A 14,737-nucleotide genomic window follows, 5' to 3' on the forward strand; every position below is an offset into this window, starting at 1 on the left:
GGAGGCAATGGGCCAGAGATGCCAAAATACAAGTTCAACCAGGGAGCTATTTTCCCTAAGGCCAGCCCTGGATTTAGCCCCTAAGCTACTTCAGTTGTTGATGTTACTGAATATTTAGAGACTCAAATTTCTCAGATTACATTAAAGCATCATTTCCCAGACCTTTGAACACTGAACCCCATTCATGAAAATGAAAGCAATCACACACAGCCCACTGTCAACACTTCCACGTTTTGTAAAAAATCCTACCCATACTCATGTATAGATCATCTGTGCCCTCCATCTCCCCACCAGTTCTGGAGGGTGCACCCCACACTTCAGGAAACGCTTATTTAGTGGCTACTTATGCACCAAGACTGAAATGTTGGCTCCTTCAGCCCATATATACATATATGCTAGGAATGATTGGGCATTTTCATTTAAAGAAAGAAAATCAATGGCACTCTGTGTTCTAGAAAGTACAGTAGAACCTCAGAGTTGCAAACACCTTCGGAATGGAGGTTGTTCGTAACTCTGAAATTTTCATAATGGAACAAAACATTATGGTGGTTCTTTCCAAAGTTTACAACTGAACATTGACTTAATACAGTTTTGAAACTTTACTATGCAGAAGAAAAACGTTGCTTTCCCCTGCCTTTTTTTTTTTTAAATAGTTTACGTTTAACACTGGAATGGGTTACCTAGGGAGGTGGTGGAATTTCCATCCTTAGAGGTTTTTAAGGCCCGGTTTGACAAAGCCCTGGCTGGGATGATTTAGTTGGGGATTGGTCCTGCTTTGAGCAGGGGATTGGACTAGATGACCTCCTGAGATCTCTTCCAACCCTAATATTCTATGATTCTATGAACACAGTACTGTACTATATTTGCTGCTGCTGCTTTTTTGTCTCTGCTGCTGCCTGTGTTCTTCCAGTTCCAAATGAGGTGTACGGTGTTCATAACTCTGATGTTCTACCGTACATTTCTCAGTTAAGTCACTTCAGTCTGGCATAGAAGTTTCAATTAAAAATCATCCTGAAATCCAACAATTATATTTTTAAAAAATGGCTGATAAAACTTGACCGAACTTTGTATGTCAAATTTTAGCCCTAAGCTGTTGTCTATAGTAGGACTCCATAATTCCTCAGCATAAGGGTTTATAATGCAAAGGTACACAGGCCTGTTAATACAATAACAACTGGATCCACAGCCACTATAATTACATTGGCCACAATTTTCAGAAGTGATTAGTGATTTTCAGTATCTCACTTTTGGGTGTTCAAGACAACTTGAAGAGATCTGATTTTTACTACAGTTTCTGGAAAAAAAAACCCCAAACCAAACCAAAACAAAAAAAAAAAACCCACTCCCACACCCAGCCTCTTTAAGGAGTCAAAAACTGGTCATGTAAAATCTTACTGTTGTCAAAGTTAGACTCAGGACTCACAGTTTGTTAGACACTCCGTTTTATTAGCACAGCGCTCTGCTAATAACACCCAGATAATGTGAGCACCATGCAAGACACAAACTATCTTATTTATACAGATAAAAGGGTGAGCACTTAAGATAACAAAGGAAGCAGAATCTGATAAGTTTACCTGAGCTAGACATGCATATCTTATTTCCTTACTAACTATTACCGATCTTCTGTTAATGTTTCGCCATTAGCACCCTTGTTTATGCCTAATCTCTCTTTTTCTGGCACCTGTATTTTAACATTTCTTGTTTTGTGCACCTGACCTCTGCTGTTGCTTCAGAGGGTCACTGTTAATTTGTTATTTTTTACTACAGCTCTTATCTGCTATTGTTACAAAAAAAAAAAAAATAATCAACCAACCAAACAAAAAGACTTTAGAATCTTTTCCTATTTTTCTGATTTTGACTGCCCTATTGCAGGCATGACTTGGTCTTTACTTAAAAACATTTTAAATTTTGTAAAGAATCAAGTTACCCCTTAAGGGTTAAATGCTAAATCCCAAAGCCAAACAACACTGATTACCTGTGTCTTGCAAAAAGGTTTGTCAGTTTTGCAACTTTGAATTAAAAAGAGTTAAATGAATTTTTAGTGGCATTAAAAACAAAAACAAAACCAATTTATTTTACACCTACAAAACAGGAGTTTTACAAACCAGGTGTGCTGGTTTAGATTCTTAGAACTTTACATATTTTTACAGACAAATAGATAGATACACATTTTTTTCTTTACATTCCTTTACACTGTTTTGTTTGTACATAGCTGTACATATATTTGGATTATTTACATGCATTTTTTTGGAAAAGGGCCCATTTTTCCTTCAGCATGGCTGCAAAGAAACCAAGAATTCTCTCTCTTTAACATGGTCCTTTTTAACATTTTTACAAAGTTTAACTGCTTAATTTTTTCCAGCCTTTGTAGAGTTAACTTTTTACTTTCTTTTTTAAAATCACTTATTTCCCAAAATGACACCTTTATGAACTCAAATTTAACTATTTTAAGTATTGTTCCAGGGGTTTATGCCTGCACTTACTGCTTTTCTTACTCCTGACACTATGTCCTTAGGGCTTCCAACCTGTTTTTCGGTTTTTTTATCTGTTGCTTGCCTGCTTGTTTGGGCCTGATCCTGCTTTTTTCCAATGAACTGTTTGTGAGTGCTATTGTGGTCACTTCACAATTTTGAAAGAAATGTTCAAGGAAAGGTACCAGGAAGGGTGGGGGCTAGTTGAGAAGAGCCCCCCCCCCCCTTTGCTGAATTGGTAGTGGAACACTAAAGAATCAGTTTTTTGAGGTAGACAACAAAGGGGAACAAAACAAGGGGCTTTTTGTCCTTTTTACAGTGAGATGGGAGTATGAAGGGGGTTGGGATCAATCCGGGGTTTGGAGAACAGGGTAAAGGGGAGTGCTCGGTCTGGTGGTGGGAGAGGAGGCTTTTAATAAAGCTTTTAACTTATTATCTGAATATTTGAGAGAGGCGAGTTTTGATTCTGTCCACCTACGATTTGCCTTTTCCCACCACTGCATGAAACAATTAACCTCTCCTTTAGCCAATTTAGTTTTAGGTTGGCCAAGTTTGTCCTTTAAGATGTTCACTCGGTCTTTGTTCCAAGATTTTAACAGTGGCCACTGAGTTTTGGGATCCCCCTGAGTTAGCCTGGACCATTTTTCCAGAAATTTACAGGAGTCTGGACCCTTTTTACAGGAGTCTGGACCCATCCTAAATACATAAAATGAGCCGGTGTTCATTTAGGGAACTGTCCCGACTTAGACGTCTGGTTACCCATATAGGAGGACTTCACACACCAATCACACAAGAAGGAAATTCGGGTTTGTCAGAGCGATGCCCGGTGCAACACACAAAAGGAGCCCACAGGCTACTGCCTCAATCGCCCTTGCTTTCACACCAGTGGTTTTACCCAAAGTGCGGTGCGGCTGCGATTGTGCAGATTCCACTCACTCAGACCACGAGGACAGGAACCCCTTGGTTGGCCGATCCCTGGATGGAGACGACACCCAGACTCAAACACTCCACAAGAGGACGGATAGACATAGAGACAGGACAGTCTTCAGTTTGGACAAAACACAGAAATAATTACCTGACCAGATTCCTGGTGTCAGATCCTGGGATTCCTACCAGAACAGAGTGGGAACCAATAGGTTCAATGGCGTAGACTTCACTGTGGTTGTGTGCCTTTCCATTCTGGTGGAGGACCGCTCGGGCCAAATGCCCAGGTGCCGGCTGCCACGGTCATCCTACAAAAACGGTCAGGAATCACACAGCCCTAGTGAAGACAGTTGCCATCTCGATGGAACCTCCAAATTGTCAAAGTTAGACTCAGGACTCACAGTTTGTCAGACTACTCTGTTTTATTAGCACAGCGCTCTGCTAATAACACCCAGATAATGTGAGCACCATGCAAGACACAAACTATCTTATTTATACAGATAAAAGGGCGAGCACTTAACAAGATAACAAAGGAAGCAGAATCTGATAAGTTTACCTGAGCTAGGCATGCATATCTTATTTCCTTACTAACTATTACCGATCTTCTGTTAATGTTTCGCCGTTAGCACCCATGTTTATGCCTAATGTTTCTTTTCCTGGCACCTGTATTTTAACATTTCTTATTTCTGCTTAAAGGTACATACAACATTTCTTTAATTCATTTTTATTTTTACAATATAATTTATTTTACTTTTACACTGGCCACTAACACTGGAATACTATATTACCAGTGGTACATGGTTCACGCTACACTCCTGGCTTCTTCTCCAATGTTTACAATAGATTTGAACTTTTCAGTCTGAAAAAAAGGTTCCACTGACATCAGACCCACTGCTCTAGTGAAAAAAATAGGTGAAAACTAAGTTAGAAGAACCACCATTTTGAAGCCATGGATACCTGGAACTATTCTCCTATTTTGGGAGGCAGAGTAACCACTGCAAAGCCTTAGAATCCAACAGGAAGATAAGGAGGTGTTAGTACCGTTACATAAGGCACTGGTGAGACCTCATCTGGAATACTGTGTGCAGGTCTGGTCTCCCATGTTTAAGAAGGATGAATTCAAACTGGAACAGGTTCAGAGACGGGCTACTAGGATGATCCGAGGAATGGAAAACCTGCCTTATGAAAGGAGACTCAAAAAGCTTGGCTTGTTTAGCCTAGCCAAAAGAAGGCTGAGGGGGGATATGCTTGCTCTTTATAAATATATCAGAGGGATTAATATTAGGGAGGGAGAGGAATTATTTAAGCTTAGTACCAATGTAGACACAAGAACAAATGGGTATAAACTAGACACTAGGAAGTTTAGACTTGAAATTAGACGAAGGTTTCTAACCATTAGAGGAGTGAAATTCTGGAACAGCCTTCCAAGAGGAGTAGTGGAGGCAAAAGACATATCTGGCTTTAAGACTAAGCTTGATAAGTTCATAGAAGGGAGGGTACGATGGGATAGCTTAATTTTGGCAATTGATCTTTGATTATCAGCAGATAAGTATGCCCAGTGGTCTGATGGGATGTTAGATGGGATGGGATCTGAGTTACTGCAGAGAATTCTTTCCTGAGTGCTGGCTGGTGAGTCGTGCCCACATGCTCAGGGTTTAGCTGATCGCCATATTTGGGGTCGGGAAGGAATTTTCCTCTGGGGCAGATTGGCAGAGGCACTGGAGGTTTTTTGCCTTCCTCTGCAGCGTGAGGCATGGGTCACTTGCTGGTGGATTCTCTGCAGCTTGAGGTCTTCAAACCACAATTTGAAGACTTAAATAACTCGGACATAGGTTAGGGGTTTGTTATAGAAGTGGATGGGTAGGATTCTGTGGCCTGCTTTGTGCAGGAGGTCAGACTAGATGATCATATTGGTCCCTTCTGACTCTAAAGTCTATGAGTCTATGAGGAAACCAAAGCCACCCTGAAGACCTTACTGGTTTTTCCTGCTTTGCAGGCCCCCTTCTCCATGGCAGCATGGCTCCCTTATGTGACAAGCTGCCATTGGATGTAGAGTTGGTTGAAAAAATTTTTTGGTAAAGAGTAAATTTACCAAAAAATGCATTTTTCAGGGCACCAAAATGATGTGCAAATTCAGGGCAAATCTGGCAGTTAGTTTCAGCTGAAAAAAACCTGAAAATGAAAATTTTGGAAATGTCAAATCAGTTTATTGAGGAAAAAATTGAAATCAGCCATTTTGAAACTATCAAATCAAAATGACATTTTCAAAATGAAATGTCAAAGCCAGGGTTTTTCAAACAGGGGTCGCTGCTTGTGTAGGGAAAGCCTCTGGCGGGCCGGACCAGTGTGTTTACCTGCCCCATCCGCAGCTCCGGCCAATCGTGGCTCCTGCTGGCCACAGTTCGCTGCTCCGGGCCAATGGGAGCTGCTGGAAGCAGCAGCCAGTAAGTCCCTCGGCCCGCGCCACTGGCCACCCCTTTCGGCAGCTCCCATTGGCCCGGAGCAGCGATCCACGGCCAGCAGAAGCCGCGATTGGCCAGACCTGTGGACTGGGCAAGTAAACACACCGGCCTGGCCCACCAGGGGCCTTCTCTACACAAGCGGCAACCCCTGTTTGAGAAACCCTGGTCAAAGCAAAATAAAAAAATTCAAATGTCATTTCAATTCAACATGAGAAATGTTTCATCCCAAGTGATATTTTGGGGGATTTTCATTTTCATGAGACAAAATTAAAAAAAGTTTGGATTTCATAGAATCATAGAATATCAGGGTTGGAAGGGGCCTCAGGAGGTCATCTAGTCCAACCCCCTGCTCAAAGCAGGACCAATTCCCAACTAAATCATCCCAGCCAGGGCTTTGTCAAGCCTGACCTTAAAAACCTCTAAGGAAGGAGATTCCACCATCTTCCTAGGTAACCCATTCCAGTGCTTCACCACTCTGAGTGAAAAAGTTTTTCCTAATATCCAACCTAAACCTCCCACACTGCAACTTGAGACCATTACTCCTTGTTCTGTCATCGGGTACCACTGAGAACAGTCTAGATCCATTCTCTTTGGAACCCCCTTTCAGGTAGTTGAAAGCAGCTATCAAATCCCCCCTCATCCTTCTCTTCTGCAGACTAAACAATCCCAGTTCCCTCAGCCTCTCCTCATAAGTCATGTGCTCCAGCCCCCTAATCAGGAGGTGCTGTTGTCATCATGAACAGGTCTGACTACCAAAAGGAGGCTGCCAGACAACTCTCCAATACCAAATTCTACAGGCCACTTCCCTCAGATCCCACTGAGGAATACACTAAGAAACTGCACCATCTACTCAGAACACTCCCTACACTAACACCAGAACAAATCAACATACCCTTAGAGCCCCAACCAGGGTTATTCTATCTACTACCCAAGATCCACAAACCTGGAAATCCTGGACACCCCATCATCTCGGGCATTGGCACTCTCACTGAAGGACTGTCTGGATATGTGGACTCTCTACTCAGACCCTATGCCACCAGCACTCTCAGCTATCTCCATGACACCACTGATTTCCTGAGGAAACTACAATGCACTGGTGACCTTCCAGAAAACACCATCCTAGCCACCATGGATGTAGAGGCTCTCTACACAAACATCCCACACACAGATGGAATACAAGCTGTCAGGAACAGTATCCCTGATGATGCTACAGCACAACTGGCTGCTGAGCTCTGTGCCTTTATCCTCACACGCAACTATTTCAAATTTGATGACAATATATATCTCCAGATCAGTGGCACCGCTATGGGCACCCGCATGGCCTCACAATATGCCAATATTTTTATGGCTGACCTGGAACAACGCTTCCTCAGATCTCGTCCACTCATGCCCCTTCTCTACCTATGCTACGTTGATGACATCGTCATCATCTGGACCCATGGGAAGGAGACTCTGGAAAAATTCCACCACGATTTCAACAGCTTCCACCCCACCATCAACCTCAGTCTGGACCAATCTACACGGAAGGTCCACTTCCTAGACACCACGGTGCAAATAAATGATGGTCACATTAACACCACCCTATACCGAAAACCTACTGACCGCTATGTCTACCTTCATGCCTCCAGCTTCCATCCCGGGCACATCACACGATCCATTGTCTACAGCCAAGCACTGAGGTACAACCGCATCTGCTTTAATCCCTCAGACATAGACCAACACCTACAAAATCTCCACCAAGCATTCTCAAAACTACAATACACGCATGAGAAAATAAGGAAACAGATCAACAGAGCCAGACATGTACCCAGAAGCCTCCTACTGCAAGACAAACCCAGGAAAGAAACCAACAGGACTCCACTGGCCATCACATACAGTCCCCAGCTAAAACCCCTCCAACGCATCATCTGGGATCTACAACCCATCCTGGACAATGATCCCACACTTTCACAGGCCTTGGGTGGCAGGCCAGTCCTCGCCCACAGGCAACCTGCCAACCTGAAACATATTCTCACCAGTAACTGCACATCGCACCATAGTAACTCTAGCTCAGGAACCAATCCATGCAACAAACCTCGATGCCAACTCTGCCCACATATCTACACCAGCGACACCATCACAGGACCCAACCAGATCAGCCACACCATCACGGGTTCATTCACCTACACGTCCACCAATGTAATATATGCCATCATATGCCAGCAATGCCCCTCTGCTATGTACATTGGCCAAACTGGACAGTCTCTACGGAAAAGGATAAATGGACACAAATCAGATATTAGGAATGGCAATATACAAAAACCTGTAGGAGAACACTTCAACCTCCCTGGCCACACTATAGCAGATTTTAAGGTGGCCATCCTACAGCGAAAAAACTTCAGGACTAGACTTCAAAGAGAAACTGCTGAGCTTCAGTTCATCTGCAAATTTGACACCATCAGCTCAGGATTAAACAAAGACTGTGAATGGCTTGCCAACTACAAAACCAGTTTCTCCTCCTTTGGTTTTCACACCTCAACTGCTAGAACAGGGCCTCATCCTCCCTGATTGAACTAACCTCATTATCTCTAGCTTGCTTGCATATATATACCTGCCCCTGGAAACTTCCACTACATGCATCTGATGAAGTGGGTATTCACCCACGAAAGCTCATGCTCCAAAATGTCTGTTAGTCTATAAGGTGCCACAGGATTCTTTGCTGCTTTTACAGATCCAGACTAACACTGCTACCCTTCTGATACTAGCCCCCTAATCATTTTTGTTGCCCTCCCCTGGACTCTTTCCAATTTTTCCATATCCTTCTTGTAGCATGGGGCCAAAAACTGGACACAGTACTCCAGATGAGGCCTCACCAATGTCGAATAGAGGGGAATGATCATATCCCTTGATCTGCTGGCAATGCCTCTACTTATACAGCCCAAAATGCCATTAGCCTTCTTGGCAACAAGGGCACATTGTTGACTCATATCCAGCTTCTCATCCACTGTAACTCACAGGTCTTTTCTGCAGAACTGCTTCCTAGCCATTCGGTCCCTAGTCTGTAACAGTGAATGGGATTCTTCTGTCCTAAGTGCGGGACTCTGCACTTGTCCTTGTTGAACCTCATCAGGTTTCTTTTGGCCCAGTCCTCTAATTTGTCTAGGTCCCTCTGTATCCTATCCCTACCCTCCAGCGTATCTACCACTCCTCCAAGTTTAGTGTCATCTGCAAACTTGCTGAGAGTGCAGTCCACACCATCCTCCAGCTCATTAATGAAGACATTGAACAAAACCGGCCCCAGGACTGATCCTTGGGGCACTCCACTTGAAACCGGCTGCCAACTAGACATGGAGCCATTGATCACCACCTGTTGAGCCCGACGATCTAGCCAGCTTTCTATCCACCTTATAGTCCAATCATCCAGCCCATACTTCTTTAACTTGTTGGCAAGAATACTGTGGGAGACTGTATCAAAAGCTTTGCTAAAGCCAAGGAATAAAACATCCACTGCTTTCCCCTCATCCACAGAGCCAGTTATCTCCTCATAGAAGGCAATTAGGTTAGTCAGGCATGACTTGCCCTTGCTGAATCCATGTTGACTGTTCCTGATCACTTTCCTCTCCTCTAAGTGCTTCAGAATTGATTCCTTGAGGACCTGCTCCATGATTTTTCCAGGGACTGAGGTGAGGCTGACTGGCTTGTAGTTCCCCGGATCCTTCTTCTTCCCTTTTTTAAAGATGGGCACTACATTAACCTTTTTCCAGTCATTCGGGACCTCCCTCATTTGCCATGAGTTTTCAAAGATAATGGCCAATGGCTCTGCAATCACATCCACCAACTCCTTTAGCACCCTCGGATGCAGCGCATCCAGCCCCATGGATTTGTGCTCATCCAGTTTTTCTAAATAGTCCCGAACCACTTCTTTCTCCACAGAGGGCTGGTCACCTTCTCCCCATACTGTGCTGCCCAGTGCAGCAGTCTGGGAGTTGACCTTGGTTGTGAAGACAAAGGCAAAAAAAGCATTGAGTACATTAGCTTTTTCCATATCCTCTGTCACTAGGTTGCCTCCCTCATTCAGTAAGGGGCCCACACTTTTCTTGACTTTCTTTTTGTTGCTAACATATCTGAAGAAACTCTTATTACTCTTACCATCTCTTGCTAGCTGCAACTCCAAGTGTGATTTGGCCTTCCTGATTTCAGTCCTGCATGCCTGAGCAATATTTTTATACTCCTCCCCGGTCATTTGCCCAAGCTTCCACTTCTTGTAAGCTTCTTTTTTGTGTTTAAGATCAGCAAGGATTACACTGTTAAGCCAAGCTGGTTGCCTGCCATATTTTCTATTCTTCCTACACATCGGGATGGTTTTTTCCTGCAACTTCAATAAGGATTCTTTAAAATACAGCCAGCTCTCCTGGACTCCTTTCCCCCTCATCTTATTTTTCCAGGGGATCCTGCCCATCAGCTTCCTGAGGGAGTCAAAGTCTGCTTTTCTGAAGTCCAGGGTCTGTATTCTGCTGCTCTCCTTTCTTCCTTGTGTCAGAATCCTGAACTCGACCATCTCATGGTCACTGCCTCCCAGGTTCCCATCCACTTTTGCTTCCCCTACTAACTCTTCTCTGTTTGTGAGCAGCAGGTCAAGAAGAACTCTGCCCCTAGTTGGTTCCTCCAGCACTTGGACCAGGAAATTGTCCCCTACACTTTCCAAAAACTTCCTGGATTGCCTGTGCATCGCTGTATTGCTCTCCCAGCAGATATCAGGGTGATTAAAGTCTCCCATGAGAACCAGGGCCTGCGAGCTGGAATTTTGAAACAAACTAGTCCCCTCATCCCCACCCAGCCTCCCATGACAGACTTTTTGTCTTGGCCACCAAACTGAAAAAGTAGCTATTTGTTCACTTCTGACTGAATGCCCTATCTCCTCTAAAGTCAAAGCCACCCAGTGACTTTTAGCAGCATTAAACACCTTTGAGAATTTCCTAGCTCCTGGTGCTTCCAGGATCTCCCTCAAGCCCGATCAATCCCTGAATGTGTGGAAGAGGCAATGAGGAGTCTGTGGAACTGAGGAAAGATGGAGAGAAGGGCATAAGGTGACCATATAGTACATGTGAAAAATTAGGACATTTTTTGGGGGGAGGGCATAGTTGCATATAAAAGACAAAGTCTCTAATATCAGGATGGTCCAAATAATATCGGGACGTCTGGTCACCCAAGGAGGGCAACAGGCAGTGTAGATTCTCTTCCTTTCTCTCTGTGGACTTAGAAAACTCTGTGACTAAATTCATGTTCCTTTACTTCCCATGTCACATCATGGAAGGCAGCACAGGGTTCACCTTCCTGAGTTCACCCTGATGTGTATAACTGTAGCGCCTCTATTAGCTTTATGTCCCCAGAACAATGCTGCATAAACAGATAAGAGTTAATAGAACAGAAGTACTTCATATCTCTTTTGCCTGGAAAGGGTTAACAAGAACAGTGAGCCTGGTTGTCACCTGACCAAAGGACCAATCAGAGGACAGGATACTTTCAAAATCTTGAAGGAGGGAAGTTTTTGTGTGCTGTTAGTGTTAGGTTGTTGTTCATTTTGGGGGCTCAGAGGGATCAGACGTGCAACCAGGTTTCTCTCCGATCTCTCCGATACAGGCTCTTTTAAGTTTAAAATAGTAAGTACTAGGTAGATAAAGCGAGTTAGGCTTATGGTTGTTTTCTTTATTTGCAAATGTGTATTTGGTTGGAAGGAGTTCAAATGTGTATTTGGCTGAAAGGAGTTCAAATTGGTATTTTGCTGAAAAGATTTTAATTTGTACGTGTATACTTAGGCTGGGAGGGTGTTCCCAGTGGCTATAGCTGAAAGACCCTGTACCTATTCCATTTTTTAAATTTACAAAGATAATTTTTACTGTTTTTTCTTTCTTTAATTAAAAGTTTCTTGTTTAAGAACCTGATTTTTTTTTTTTTTATTCTGGTGAGACCCCAGGGGACTGGGTCTGGATCCACCAGGGAATTGGTGGGGAGAAAGGAGGGAAGGGGGAGAGAAAGGTTAATTTCTCTCTGTGTTAGGATTACTTTCTCTCTCAGGGAGAATCTGGGAGGGGGAGAGAGAAGGAGGGGGGAAGGTAAAGTTTCCTCTCTATTTTAAGATTCAAGGAGTTTGAATCACAGTGATCTTCCAGAGTAACCCAGGGAGGGGAAGTCTGGGAGAGGCAATTGGTGAGGGAAAGGGTTTACTTTCATTGTGTTAAGATCCAGAGGGACTGGGTCTTGGGGGTCCCCGGGCAAGGTTTTGGGGGGACCAGAGTGTACCAGGCACTGGAATTCCTGGTTGGTGGCAGCGCTACAAGTACTAAGCTGGTAATTGAGCTTAGAGGAATTCATGTTGGTACCCCATCTTTTGGACGCTAAGGTTCAGAGTGGGAGTTTATACCATGACAAATGCAAAAACCTTATATTCATATAAACAGATTTTAAAAAAACAGTGAATCTTGTGCTCAGGAAGGATGATGGATTGAAAGAAAACCATCTAAACTGAAGTTTATTCACAGACACAGAATGAGTATAATGACAGACAGACAGACAGTGAAAGGAAGTTTGCAGTGGCTCTCTCATTGGCGGGACTATTTCTAGGAATGAAAGGTAGCTGGTTTCCAAGGCCACCCTGAACTTCCCTGTTGAGCCTACCAGCAATGATATAAGTGGCTTAACTGTTTCGATGGTTTTGTTAACATGATTAACTGCCTGCTAGCAACCAGCCTCAGGCCAGCTACTCAGTTAGGGCCCACTTCTGCAAGTCTTACTCACAGTGAATTATTCCTATGAGCCCTCCAACTGATTTCAATGGAACTACTCACATGACTAAACATGTCTCAGTGGTCCTAGTCCTGCAAACATCTATGTGATAATTTTTTTTCCAGGAAGTAGTGCCACTGACCTCAAAGATACTCACATGAGTGTTAGCCAGATCAATGAGCAACTGTTGCTGAACTGAACCCCTAATAGAAAGCCTTGCAGTTCGAGAATCAAGCCCTTAGCAGAAAGGCAGTCATTATGGTGATAGATGAGGTATAAATGCCTAGAAAGGGTAATATTTCACATAGGCCGCTTTTCAAATAACTGATAAAGTAACAGCTTGCACTGACTATTAGCCTTCAGCTGCTTTTGAACTAGCAACCTAGTGTCTTCTCAGGTAATCAACCCTGCGCAAGCATTCTTAATTCTGCTTTCACTGTGTGTTAAATGCACACAATGGAGATTATTTTCATGCCAAAGTGTTACCATAATATAAAGACCCAAAGGGACAAAAGTAATACAACTGCAAAAGGTAATCTGAAGTGCTGCCTTTTTCTCCTCTCCCAAACTATACCACTGTTCTTCCACCACAATTTCTGGCTCAAAATTAATAAAACTATGAACACTTAACAAAAACAAAATCAATAAAGAAGGTAGGGGTTCTGGTTTGACACTGGACTGGGATTTGGGAGATCTGGGTTCAATTCCTGGTTCTGCCACAACCTCCCTGGATAATGTTGGCAAGTGAACTACACTTTCTGTGCCTCAGTTCCCAATCTTCTGCATGCTGTATACCTTTGTCCCATCTTGTCTGCTTAGACTCTTTGAGACAGGCAATCTCTTGTGCAGTGCCTAGCACAATAGGCCTGTGGACTAGGCTGCAGTCTCTAGGCACCATTGTAATACAAAGGATAAAACAGCTGTATTCATTTCTAAATATCTTTTTTACCATTAAATGCTTCAATAACTTGCTGGAGAGTTTCCAGTGAAATTCCACTGTATCCTTTTGCCAAGACATTGATCCTGAGAGCTAAAAGCATGCGAGATCTCTCTGGGATCAAAGGCTTCCCGACACCTGCAATGACAACATTCTCAAGGTTACAAACCCCAATTCTAACAGTTGTGGAAAAGAAACAAATTTGAAATCAATTTCCCACTACCTGCGGAATGTGATCGAACTAAATTCACTTGAAGTTCCCTACAAAGAAAGAAAAGTCCAGTGATCAAACATAGGAAAATTTTTTCACAAAACTGAGCAAAAATATCCCTCTCCTTTTAGGAAGAAAAATGGACTAAAAACGTACACTATAGAAATAATATGATCCACTTTCAATATCCATTTTCTAAATTAAAGAAGGAAATAGATACAACATACTTGAGTTTACTAGTTGGAATAACCGTTCGAGCAAACTTCCCAAAGCCAGTGGTGATTCCATAAACAACTGAAAGAAACAGATATTTCAGATAAAGAAGATAATCTAACTAAAGTCAGCTAAACCTGACAACAAAATGAAGTTAGAAAAGAAAAAAAAATACCAGTCTGTTCTTTTACAATTCTTTCAATCACTTCTCTTGATTGTCTGACTTTAGCTTCAGCTTCAGGTCTGAGCTAGAAAAACAAGAGTGTCAATATTCATTCCTCTATTACTACTTGAAAAACTAACTAAATAAAAAGTATTTGGAGAATTAGAGTCTTTCAAAATCTTTACCTTGATCTTGTAGAGCCCCTTTCCTAAATTGACCAGGTCCTCTGGTGTTAAACTGTTCCCATCTAAATAAATATACTGCGCCAAAGAACTGCATTTTAGTGAGTGTCATGTATATGTAATCAATTTCTAAGCAATCATAACTAAATAAATACAGTGAAAGCTTAATAGTGAACTGGGTTACAACAGCGTTCAGTCCTGTTCTCATTCACACAGTAAGAACTCTCTCAGAGAAGCATTAGCAAAGAACAGCTTATTTTACGAGAGGTAACAAGTTAAGCAGTCATCGTGGATGATCCTGCAAACAGTGCAGAGCAAAGTGCTTCTGCGGTAGCGTTGGTGAAGTTACCCACAGTAATAGAAAGCACTACACTTGGTAGTAAATATTTGCAAGAACTTACTGAATCCTACT

General features: G+C 42.8%; 1 protein-coding gene across 1 annotated transcript in view; it reads right to left on the reverse strand.

Moving 5' to 3' along the window:
- Window positions 1–14,737, reverse strand: part of HAL (histidine ammonia-lyase) — a 32,195-nt gene that overhangs the window by 16,209 nt on the left and 1,249 nt on the right. The window contains exons 4-8 of the mRNA XM_050935531.1: window positions 14,329–14,403; window positions 14,156–14,228; window positions 13,995–14,061; window positions 13,780–13,817; window positions 13,569–13,694 (exon numbers count right to left, since the gene is read on the reverse strand). Of these exons, the coding sequence (XP_050791488.1) occupies window positions 13,569–13,694; window positions 13,780–13,817; window positions 13,995–14,061; window positions 14,156–14,228; window positions 14,329–14,403 (379 nt within the window). The remainder of the gene's footprint in view (window positions 1–13,568; window positions 13,695–13,779; window positions 13,818–13,994; window positions 14,062–14,155; window positions 14,229–14,328; window positions 14,404–14,737) is intronic.

Source organism: Gopherus flavomarginatus, chromosome 1, assembly GCF_025201925.1.
Source record: "Gopherus flavomarginatus isolate rGopFla2 chromosome 1, rGopFla2.mat.asm, whole genome shotgun sequence".
Taxonomy (NCBI): Eukaryota; Metazoa; Chordata; order Testudines; family Testudinidae; genus Gopherus; species Gopherus flavomarginatus.